Below are 12,881 nucleotides of genomic sequence, written 5' to 3'. Positions count from 1 at the left end.
TTCGGATGAACCCAATATATTTTTGTTTTATTTTTTTTATCGTTTTTTTAACAATAAAGATAAAAAGGTAACTAACTTTTTAAATTTTATAATTGATAGTCGATCTGCTTTATTTATTCTTCGCTTTTGTAGAGCAATAATAGATATCAATAACTCCGAATCCATTTTAGATTATGCTTTATTTTATGTAGTTAAATTATAGAACATTTAATATAATATATTTTAATACATTTACGTGATATTTAAATCTCCATCGTTCACATATGAGACACAAATTTGCGTGACAAATACTCGCGTAACCATGCAATCAATTCATCATTTCTATTGGAATATTTTAACAGAATAGAAAATTATTATTGGTTAATCACGATACGCTGCTGCCGTTTTATGTACCATGTGCATTAAGAACATTCAATTCCGCATAAACTTGCGTAAATACGCGACTTTTTAAAACAGCCGTAACAGAAAATGCGGACCAGCTCCGATTGGTTACGCGATACGCGTTACGCGGAAAATTTAGTCCATGGGACACTACTGCACCCTTAAAAAGAGAAAAATGTTTTCGAAGAAAAGTTTTTTCCGACTTATACAGGGTATGTCATAAGAAAATGCTAAACTATAATCAGCTGTTATTTTTTAATACATGCAGTTATTGAGAAAACAAAAATTATGTTTAAAAGATAAAAGTCTGTAGTTTTTAATGGATATAAATAAAATGTTTGTATACTATTTTATTTTATTGATAAAAAGTAATGAAAAAGTGCTAATAATCACAAAATCACATAAACTCTGATAAATATTTTCAAGAGTGCCAGATTTAATAGCAGCTATTAAAAGGATCAATATATTAAAAATAACATATGTGTGTGTGTGTGTGTGTGTGTGTGTTAGAAAAAGTTTTTACAAATTTTCGTAAAAGAACATAATTTTGTATAAATTCAAATGCGCACTTTGAAAATATTTACCATATTAGTTTACATAACGTAACGCCAATTTATCACTTATTTCGAGTACTTAAATTACTGTATCACTATATTTTAAGTACTCGAAATAATTAAATGATTAATTGGCTATATTTCTATAAGGAATACACGTAATATCACACTATTGATTATATCAAATAGAAAAATTGTCGGGACTTCAAAAATTCTTTATTTATCGGTAACCCATTGTATCACATTGTGTATATTTATGTTTTCTTATTGGAAAGCTTCCAATAATGTTTTCCAGTAATAACCAATCAAAGAGTATTCCTATCCAAGATAGCGACGAATAATTCATTTTATCTTATTTGGATCGAATCATATTCTTCACTTGTATTTCTCGCTATATCTTATCTTTTTTTTAAGATTTAGGTATACTTGGGAGCTTTTCAACAAGAAAATACATGTAAACACAATTGTCTATATCAAATGGAGAAAATTTTAAATCTCGAAAATTATTTTATTTTTAGCCTATTTTATATGCTTTATTATGCGATGTGCAAGAAAAAATAGCAGAAAATCTATAACGCATATATAACTATTTATATATTTGCGCAAAAATCAAAATTATGTGCAAAAAAAGAAAATAGTTGGATATTTCTGCCTAATATACATATATTCGAATGCTTTAAAGATAAAGTATTCGAATATATGTATATTAGGCAGAAATATCCAACTATTTTCTTTTTTTGCACATAATTTTGATTTTTGCGCAAATATATAAATAGTTATATATGCGTTATAGATTTTCTGCTATTTTTTCTTGCACATCGCATAATAAATTATATATATATATATATATATATATATATATATATATATATATATATACATTTTACAAAGCTTAAAAAAAATAAAAACTTTGTTTTTAATCCGCTTCATGACTCGAGATCATAAATTTTGAAATTAAGAGTGGATAATTTAAGAGCACAATCTTGGTAGGAACAAGTACTTACTAAAGTCTCTCCATTAGATATTTTTAAATGCGAAACATCCTCCCTTTTCAATAATGACCAATCGCAACCATATGCTAAACCGCAATGCTTATTGTAATACCCAATTGTAGATACGTCATTATCACAATTAACAATCTTAAAACCCTCATACATACACGCGGCAAATAAGTATTGATGCGCAAACGGATCCCATTTCAAACGCCAAATTCCACCATTGAGATTAGTTTCGGACGTTGGTTGTTTCAAGTTTCTCTTGTCCCACAATCTTAAAATCTCATCATAACTGAAATTTTCAATGTACTTTTACAGATTGTCTCCTAGAAAATTGCTGAAACTAATCAGCTGTCATTATTTTAATGCATGCAGTTATATTGAGAAAATAAAAATTGTGTTGAAAAGAGGAAAGTTTACAGTTTTTAATGGATATAAATAAAATGTGTGAATACTAGTTTATTAAAAACAAGTAATAAAAAAGTGCCAATAATCACATATATGTAAACTAATGATATAAATATTTTCGAAGTGCGCACCATATTTGAATTTGTACAAAATTTTGTTCTTTTACGAAAACTCGTAAAAGTTTTTTCTAACATGTCATTTTTAATGTTATTAGCGATCCTTTTAATAGCTGCTATTAAATCTAGTACTGTTGAAAATATTTACCATTAGTTTATGTGACTTTATGTGATTATTAGCACTTTTTTCATTACTTTTTATCAATAAAATAAACGGGTATACATACATTTTATTTATATCTATTAATAACTGCAGATTTTTCTCTTTTCAACACAATTTTTGTTTTTTTAATAACTGCATAAAAAATGACAGCTGATTAATTTTAGCAATTTTCTATGGGACACCCTGTATAAAAAAATAATTATAACAATAATACAGTTCTTTATAATACTATAAAGAAAAAAATTTTTGAACGTTGAAAAACGCAGAATAATGATGAATATATAGCTTCATCAAAAATCTTTTATACTTCGGTACCGGTTTATTGAAACCGCGGTGATACAAAAGTAAATTTATTATAAAATAAATGCAACTTTATGAAAATATATAAATATAAAATATATAAATTTTTAATTCTCGGGAAAAATAAGTGCAATAATCGCGAAAATCTTTTACCTTCCAGTTGCGAGTAGAAATGGTTTAATTGCGTTGCTGCGAATGCTGGTAACACCGGAAGTGTGCTTTCTATTGCATAATACAGGAACAGATCCTGTCCTAGTGTCGAAAGTTAGAAACTTGTTATCATCACCTCCTGAAATTTAAAATACGTTCGTCTGTCAAAAAATCTACCCTGGCAATTTTTCTTTAGATATATAAATATTATTTTAAAAATTTACGATCTAATTAAGCTTCAATTAAGAGGGAAACCTAGTTTATAAAAGGCTGAAAAATACATAATTTTTAGAATTTTTTTCTCAGCTAAAATAAAACCAATCAATTCCAAATTTTAGGCACATATTTTATTATACATTTAAATTATGTAAAATAATATTTTTATTAAAAAATATTAAAGTTTTATTATTATAAAATTATTTATTATTATTATAAAAAATAAAGCTCTATATTGATATAGCGTCCATTTTTCATTGTGTATAATCTAGCGATCGTAATTTTTGTCTGAAACAAAAAACTAATTCATTTCTTTAATGTTATATTATTATCTTCTATTTAAACTAAAACAATTAAAAGAAAAGTTAAATTAGATTATTTTTTTTGTAAAGAAAAGTCGCAATTTTTTCGTGAAAATTGTAACTTTTTTTAAAAGTTATAAAAAATTTCAATTTTTGCTTTTCTTTTCATTTTTTTAGTTTAAATAAAAGGTAATAATATAATATTAAAAAAATAAATTGATTTTTTGTTTCAGACAAAAATTACGATCGCTAGATGGTACACAGTGAAAAATGGGTGCTATCAATATAGCTTTATTTTTTTAAATAAAACTTCAATATTTTTTAATAGAAAAATTATTTTCCATAATTTAATTGTATAGTAAAATGTGCCTAAAATTTGAAATTAATTGGTTTTATTTTAGCTGAAAAAAATTCTAAAAATTATGTATATTTTTCAGCCTCCTAAATCAGGTTCCCTCCTTAAGACGAATTAAAATTCAATATAAAAACTTTACAAGAAAATTTCACGAACGAAAATTTTAATTTTAATAAAACTTTATAAAGTGGGAGTATTTATATTTAAAAATTTTTAGTTGTGGCCCAAAAACGATTTTAAAGAATGAAACTCTATTTCTCATTTGTAGAGCGATTTTTGTTTTTCTCGACATGTCCCGAAAAATATTCAAGAAAAATAAAAAATGTTTTGTATAAAAGTTTATATGGTAGAAAATATCTCTATTTAATCACATTAATTTTGAAAACTTAATTTTTAAAAATATATTTTTAATTTATAAAAAAATTATCTTTTAAAAATTTTATTAACGTATGATTAAATATAGAGATGTGCTTTTATGAGGATTTTATATAAAATAAGTTTTCGAGATATGTACAAGGTGTCCCAATTTAAATGATCTACGCAAATATCTCGAAAAATATTAGAGATACGAAAAAATGTTTTCAATAAAAGAGAAAGGTTATTTGACTTCAAGGGGCACATAAAATGGTGTCATTGGTTTGACCTTGGATATTCGTTTATAGGTCACATGAAAGTCACGTTAAATTTTTTAAATGGAACCCCCTATTTTTTTATTACATATTCTTGTAGCTTATCTCGAGAGCTTCAAACTCCTATAATAAAGTATTTTTTCATGGAGTACTCTTTGAATTATAAAGATTTAAAGTTAACAATTTGTTGACATAAAATGTAAAATATCTTGTAAACTATTCATTTTTTGATACTCATACCTTAACACTTTTATGCACAATATAATAAGATCAATCAATTGATATAAAAAAAACAGATAATTGTTTAAAAAAAAATGTAATATTCAATATGCAGCTGCATTCTTTTTATTATAAGCAACTGTGTATTTTTTACACCAATTAATTGGTTACATTATTCCGTGCAAAAAAGTATTAAGGTATGATTACCGAAAATGGAATATTTTACATTTTCAAGATATTTTACATTTTACAAGCTATTTTATATTTTATGTTAAAAAATTGTTAGCTTCAAATCTTTATAACTCAAAGAGTACCTCATGAAAAAATACTTTATTATAGGGTTTTGGAATGCTTTCGAGATAGGCTACAAGAATATGTAATAAAAAATAGGGGGTTCCATTTAAAAAATTCAACATAATATTCATGTGATCTACAAATGACTATCCAAGGTCAAACCAATAATACCATTTTATGTCTCCCTCGAAGTCAAACAACTTTTGTTCGAAACATTTTTTCATATCTCTAATATTTTTCGATATTTGCGTGGATTATTTAAAATGGAACACCCTGTATATTGAGAAAAACAAACTCCTATATGTATATTCATATTCATATTCATATATATATATATATATATATATATATATATATACGTCAGTTTACTACCTAGGAAGCTATATCAAATTATTTAAATAAGTGTTAGTTGGCAAAATATCCGGTGAATATGCTAGCTGAGACAGATAACTTTTTTTTATTTGTGGTCGTATGTTAACCATGGAGCAATATTGAACCTATTTAATAATTTGAAATGTTTTAAACCAACGTTGCACTGTATATTCATTAACGTCTTTTTTTTTTTTTTTTTTTTTTTTTTTGCCAAATGCATCGTTGATGTTGCAAATCGTTTCCGCGGCTTAATTTAAATTCATACAAAAACGAATTACTCAAATTTACCATTTATGTTTTTCCATTTCTATTTCAGTAATTTACACTGGGCCACAAATCAATAATATAACCAATGTTATAAATAAATAAACCGAAGTTTGTGCTTTAAAACATGGTGTACAATGTACAATATGAACATAGTTTGAATAAAATAAGCACTAAAATTTAAAATTACAAAAACCAACACTAATCATGAATCCATTAATGACGTGATTGACCAATCACAGCCATTTCTCTCAAAAATAAACGCTGTGGGTCAATCATGTCATTAATCGCCCAGGTAGCATTCGTACGTCATTTTGACATCGAATGACGTCGATAGATGTCAAAATAACGTCTTTTTGATATTTAATGACGTCAAACCGTCAAACTGACATAATTTTGATATCTATATGACATCCAATGATCATTCGATGTCAAAATAACGTGTTTTATTCAAAAAAGCTATAATATTATATATCGTGCGTATTACTATACCAGAATAAAAAATATTATCGTTGCAATAATCAAAGGCGACGATCCACGCCTGGAACTCGTGTGCGGGTAACGTAAAATCTTTTATCAGTTGATTATTTTCGCGCCATGCAAAATGAGATATTCGTCCTTGACTATCGCTCACAGCGATACGCGGATTCGAATGAGAAGCGCAAGAGATGCATCCTCCAGTGGACCAATCCAACGACAATGCTATAACGTCATCGTCATTGTCGCCGATTCTTTCTTCGGCAATTAATTGCAATTTTGTTTCGCTCTCCTTCTCTTTCAGCTCGTAAACTCGCAAGTAGCCGTTGGAGTCGACAACGGCAAGCAATATTCGATTATCTTCAGTATGGGTCCACTTCATATCTAAGACACCTGAAGTGTCTATTCGTTGCAATATTTGTAGTTTTCCACCGTCTGCCACCCGAAATAAGTAAATTCGTCCTGTCCGTTTACATTTTTCCTCCTTTGCATTTTCTTCCGCATCCTCTTCTTTTGAACCTTCTTTCCTCTCAATTAATTTGTACGTTCCACATACTAATATATCTCGAAATGGTTCTGTGGGACACCACTCGACGGAATCTGCTGGGAATTCTGTATCGAACTCGTCCAAAGTGTAAAAAACTTCCTCCATTGCCATTTTTGTGAAAAAGTTGTGTCTGAAACAAAAGGAATCGCAGACATCTTTTATTAAACTTATTGTCATATCGTCAACTGCTATATTTTATCTATACCCGAGTAGCAAACTGACGTCATTTTGACATTTAATGATGTCAATCGATGTCAAAATGACATACTTCCTACCTAGGTAATTAATTCAGTTTTTTATATTATATAAATAAAAGTGTACAAAGTTGTAAACAATTATATAAAAAATTTATAATAAAGTTTAATTTTATTGGTATAATCTCTGGGTATTTTATTTTTCATTAGTGAATTCTCTCTCATAATTATAATAATTTATAATACCTCACCTAGGTATACATAAAGTCAAGCAAAATTCAAATAATAAAATTCAAAAAATATAATTAGCAAATCTATTTTTATTACAATTGATGGATCAAAGAAAAATATTTTCTAAATATTTAAAAATAATATTTATATGTATATAAGAAAAAAATATATCTGTACACGATTGAGGAAAAGTGAACATTTGTAGGGAGTGTATATATACATAAAGTTACAGAAATAAATAAAAATATATCTCATATTGGAATATAAATTTGCAATACAAATGTATCCGAAAGAAATATAATACTGGGTGTTTTTATTTATAAAATGCAATTTTTTTAATAAAAAAAACTTTATTTTACAAATAATATAATATTTAAGTATAGGAACACATATTGTTTTGTACCATTCTTAAACATTACATATATGAGGAAAAATTCTCTTACGCTTATCTCTTTAGATTTATAATTATACATTATATGAGTTTATAACGTATGCAACAGTCTATAATATCTAATTATCAGATAATTATAAAAAATGTTTTATAAAAAATTGTTATTATTCATAATTATTATGTAAATAGAATTAGTAAATATTTTGTTTATATTTGTACTATAATTATTGATATTAATGAGGCTTTAAGTATATGGCAATACAATATTTTATGACACAATTGTGTTATGAACACATTATCAATTAACTCATCGAGTGTACGCAGCCTATTAATAGACTTTTGAGAATGATAAAATCGAGTTAGTAAATAAATAAATATTATCAATAAAAATCATAAAATAAGAAAGCAATTTCTCTAAAAAATCGTAAATATGACATAACAAACTAACAATAAGTTTACAGTAGACAAAAATAATGTTACGTTATATGTTCTTTGGCAGTGTTAATTACAACATATTTGTTTAATACAGAAAAAAATTACTACTTAATATTTCACTCATATGACAAGAGAAGTAAAAATATCCTTCTTATAAAATATCCTTACAGTGTTAAATCCAATTATAAAAATTCTCTTATTATTCTAAGTAATTGCCTTATACACAATAAGTCATTCTTTTTCTTATAATACTTTGAATTGGTCAAAATTCGAGGTAGTATATAAATACTGTTTTAATAATAGAATATATCCTTTCATGTATAACAATATCAAGTATATCCTGGAAGAGAGTAATATACAATTGTTAGGATATTAAGTGTTTTGGAAATTTGGTTCAATGATTATTTTAATATAAGAAACCTGTAATATTATTGGCACGCTTTCTTAGAGCTCTTTGTAGCTTCAACTCGACATTGTTTGATCAGACGACACGCTTTTATCAGATTACGTTCAACCTTAGGCATCGTCTTGCAAAGCTTACTGCCTGTGTAAAAGGGCTTGAGATCGCGACCCAATTGTTCTATGACGCGCAATAATTTTATATACTTTGATTGAGCAGGAACAGAAGGCACAGTCTGCTGCGCAGGTGTTGAATTAGGTACCGGTTCCATGATCTTCGCAGTAACCCCTACGTTTTTGCGCTGCTTCACCATCTCTCTTTTGTGCATGTTGTTCTTATTTTAATATACCTTGTAAGAAACAATCGAGTGAGATAATCTATGAAATCTGAAGTTTGGAATTCACTACTGACCAGAAATTTCATTTCCATTTTTTTTTTTTTTTAAGCAATAAGTCAGTGAATCGCAAAACTTAGCTAAGGCCCTCTGTGCACAATGGAGAAAATACGAAGACTAAATATTAAATGTTAAGATTAAGAATTATTTTAAAATAATAAAATCGAAAAAACTAATATATAAGTACAAATTCGGTTCTTACCAGCTTATTAGCCTTTACTGGTTCTTTATATTTTTATATCAGTTTTTCATAAGGAAAATTGTTTTTTTATTAAATTTTATATTGGTGTGTTCTACGAACCTTAAATAATCCTTTTGCCGTATTGTTCGAAACACGATGAGTAGCTGATGATTGTAAAAATTGATAAATATACTAGTTGTGTATGAACGTGGTTAGCAGCATAAAATAGTGGTCTCAAAATGTCAAATGTAGGAATTTTTCATGAAGATATAGGGAATTTTCTAACAAGAAACACATTAGAAAAAAAATGACACATTGGTTATAGCAGAGAGAAAGATGAGAGTGGCCAGGCCGGCGTTTTGGCTGTTACCGTTTTTACGGGACTGCTTGAAGCGCCCCTCGCACCCGTTTTTAATATCGGAACTAACTGCACACCCATTTTCTGGCAGGGTCGATAAAGTTTGTATTTGGTGCGAGTCCGTGCTACGCCCATAATTTTCGTGTTAACACAGTATCACGTATTCATTCTGTATATGTGCGATCTTTTATCTTTATTTATATATATATATATATATATGTGTATTTATATAATTTGTATAAAAACTAAAATATAATTATTAAAATATATATATATATGTATATGTGTAATGAAATATATAAATCTTATTTTAATTAAAATAAAAAGAACGATTAATTGTTCGACCACCTGGATTTTGGAATGTAATTTTTAATATATATTATATTATATTTAATATTTATCGCCGCTTCTATTAATATGAAGTGCAATGTCAACGTGCAATAATGTACAATTATTTAAAGTTTCCATGCCTAATGTATCATGCCGGTATAAAAGAACGTCAAGTAGCATGCGTAGCCGAGCAACTAAGATGACGAGCTGAAATCGTGGACATTTCAAGTTCAAACCCCTGCATTTTTCAGATTTTTTTTTCACTTTTTTCAAATAAGTTATTATGTGTATAAATGTGTAATAATCAATATATCATTATTTGATAATTTTTTTTGTAATGGAACAAAATAAATTATTTTTTAATTCTGCAAGGAATTTAATTATTAATGCAAACGCCCACACACATAATTTAGATATTCAATTTTTTTTAGTTCAAATGTTTCTTGCAATTTGTATACGACAATCAGTCCACTCGCTGTGCCACAGATTGCATCGCATAATACGCTCAGAGTTATAATACGATAGAGATCGCTTTACGCTGTTTTTCCTTGAAATAAATAAATTTTACGTGTTGTGTACGCGTGTTTAGTATATTTGTTTCTTTCATATTAATTTTAACTATAATTAGTTTTTTAATTAAGATTATTTTAGTGTTAGTTGTTTATTTGTTAGTGTCCTGTTTTCTTTAATTTCGCATTTTTTAATTTCCTTTTTTTTTGGTGTTGGTGCTAATTATTATTTTTATTTTACAATGTCGAGTAAACACCGGTTTTACGATAAATGTGTGTATTTAAATTGCACAAATATTAGGACAAAAGATGGAAAACGTTTATTTCGATTTCCATTACAAACGGGTGCGAGACATGATTTATGGTTACGCAATAGTGGTGAGTTTATAAAATTGATTTACTTATTTATATCAATATATAATATATATTGATATAATATATGAAACAAATATATATATATATTCTTTGTTTTTTTTAATAAAATATGTCAGATATTATGTATGTTTACGTATGGATTACGTTGAAGTGTTTCTTTGCCGCGTTTTTCTGATCTCGCCGAACGGTTCGCGAATCCTGTGCGAATAAAAAACGATGCGCGTGTGTGTGTGCGTGCGATTGTGATGATCAGTTTCAGTTCGTCTTCAACGCTTGACGAGAGAAGAGGTCTCGAACTGCTGTAAGTTTATAAAAACATATTTTTGTATAACACATTAGAACGATTTTATATTATTTTTTTTGTCTAGAAAACGTTATATTAATAACCGTTATGAAAACGATCTCGACGACGGTCGTCACCGGCATCGTCGCCGTCGTCAAGATCGTTTTCATAACGGTTATTAATATAACGTTTTCTAGACAAAAAAAATAATATAAAATCGTTCTAATGTGTTATACAAAAATATGTTTTTATAAACTTACAGCAGTTCGGGACCTCTTCTCTCGTCAAGCGTTGAAGACGAACTGAAACTGATCATCACAATCGCACGCACACACACACGCGCATCGTTTTTTATTCGCACAGGATTCGCGAACCGTTCGGCGAGATCAGAAAAACGCGGCAAAGAAACACTTCAACGTAATCCATACGTAAACATACATAATATCTGACATATTTTATTAAAAAAAACAAAGAATATATATATATATATTTGTTTCATATATCATATCAATATATATTATATATTGATATAAATAAGTAAATCAATTTTATAAACTCACCACTATTGCATAACCATAAATCATGTCTCGCACCTGTTTGTAATGGAAATCGAAATAAACGTTTTCCATCTTTTGTCCTAATATTTGTGCAATTTAAATACACACATTTATCGTAAAACCGGTGTTTACTCGACATTGTAAGATAAAAATAATAATTAGCACCAACACCAAAAAAAAAAGAAAATTAAAAAATGCGAAATTAAAGAAAACAGGACACTAACAAATAAACAACTAACACTAAAATAATCTTAATTAAAAAACTAATTATAGTTAAAATTAATATGAAAGAAACAAATATACTAAACACGCGTACACAACACGTAAAATTTATTTATTTCAAGGAAAAACAGCGTAAAGCGATCTCTATCGTATTATAACTCTGAGCGTATTATGCGATGCAATCTGTGGCACAGCGAGTGGACTGATTGTCGTATACAAATTGCAAGAAACATTTGAACTAAAAAAAATTGAATATCTAAATTATGTGTGTGGGCGTTTGCATTAATAATTAAATTCCTTGCAGAATTAAAAAATAATTTATTTTGTTCCATTACAAAAAAAATTATCAAATAATGATATATTGATTATTACACATTTATACACATAATAACTTATTTGAAAAAAGTGAAAAAAAAATCTGAAAAAGGCAGGGGTTTGAACTTGAAATGTCCACGATTTCAGCTCGTCATCTTACAATTAGTTGCTCGGCTACGCATGCTACTTGACGTTCTTTTATACCGGCATGATACATTAGGCATGGAAACTTTAAATAATTGTACATTATTGCACGTTGACATTGCACTTCATATTAATAGAAGCGGCGATAAATATTAAATATAATATAATATATATTAAAAATTACATTCCAAAATCCAGGTGGTCGAACAATTAATCGTTCTTTTTATTTTAATTAAAATAAGATTTATCTATTTCATTACACATATACATATATATATATATTTTAATAATTATATTTTAGTTTTTATACAAATTATATAAATACACATATATATATATATATATATAAATAAAGATAAAAGATCGCACATATACAGAATGAATACGTGATACTGTGTTAACACGAAAATTATGGGCGTAGCACGGACTCGCACCAAATACAAACTTTATCGACCCTGCCAGAAAATGGGTGTGCAGTTAGTTCCGATATTAAAAACGGGTGCGAGGGGCGCTTCAAGCAGTCCCGTAAAAACGGTAACAGCCAAAACGCCGGCCTGGCCGCTCTCATCTTTCTCTCTGGTTATAGAATATAAAGATTTTCGGGACTTTCAAAATTCCCTATTTAACCGCCAATCGCATCATATTACGTATATTTGTGTTTTTTCCAATAATTTTCTATCAATCAATAATCATCAATAACTGTCAATAATAACCCTTTTTTTAATGATAAAATCAATTGATGAATACTCCTATCCAAAATGGCAGCAAATGATTCCCTTTCCGTTTTTCTTGGGATTTTTCAGCAAAAGATACACATAAC

The 12,881-nt window shown here is 27.7% G+C and overlaps 2 protein-coding genes across 3 annotated transcripts; both read right to left on the bottom strand.

The window, feature by feature from the left end:
- Positions 1–1,825: 1,825 nt before the first annotated feature.
- Positions 1,826–9,149, bottom strand: LOC114938363 (diphthine methyltransferase). The gene is made up of 4 exons (XM_029312321.2): positions 9,089–9,149; positions 6,211–6,872; positions 3,071–3,206; positions 1,826–2,222 (listed from the first exon to the last, which is right to left on the bottom strand). Exons 2-4 carry the CDS (start codon positions 6,851–6,853, stop codon positions 1,862–1,864), a joined length of 1,140 nt encoding a protein of 379 aa, XP_029168154.1. The 5' UTR covers positions 6,854–6,872; positions 9,089–9,149; the 3' UTR covers positions 1,826–1,861.
- On the bottom strand, positions 7,573–9,151 carry LOC146722894 (cyclin-dependent kinase 2-associated protein 1). 2 transcript variants are annotated; one of them, XM_085483653.1, is made up of 3 exons: positions 9,089–9,151; positions 8,414–8,742; positions 7,573–8,333 (listed from the first exon to the last, which is right to left on the bottom strand). In XM_085483653.1, the coding sequence occupies exon 2, from the start codon at positions 8,719–8,721 to the stop codon at positions 8,422–8,424; it is 300 nt and encodes a 99-aa protein (XP_085339779.1). In that variant the 5' UTR covers positions 8,722–8,742; positions 9,089–9,151; the 3' UTR covers positions 7,573–8,333; positions 8,414–8,421. The 2 variants fall into 2 exon arrangements, with proteins under 2 accessions (XP_085339779.1, XP_085339778.1); XM_085483652.1 differs by having other exon boundaries at positions 7,573–8,742.
- Positions 9,152–12,881: the final 3,730 nt, after the last annotated feature.

This window comes from Nylanderia fulva, unplaced genomic scaffold (genome assembly GCF_048542155.1).
Source record: "Nylanderia fulva isolate GAGA-0341 unplaced genomic scaffold, ASM4854215v1 Scaffold26, whole genome shotgun sequence".
Classification (NCBI taxonomy): Eukaryota; Metazoa; Arthropoda; class Insecta; order Hymenoptera; family Formicidae; genus Nylanderia; species Nylanderia fulva.
The sequence above is the reverse complement of the archived record's forward strand: the minus strand, read 5'-3'. Positions and strand labels throughout refer to the sequence as shown.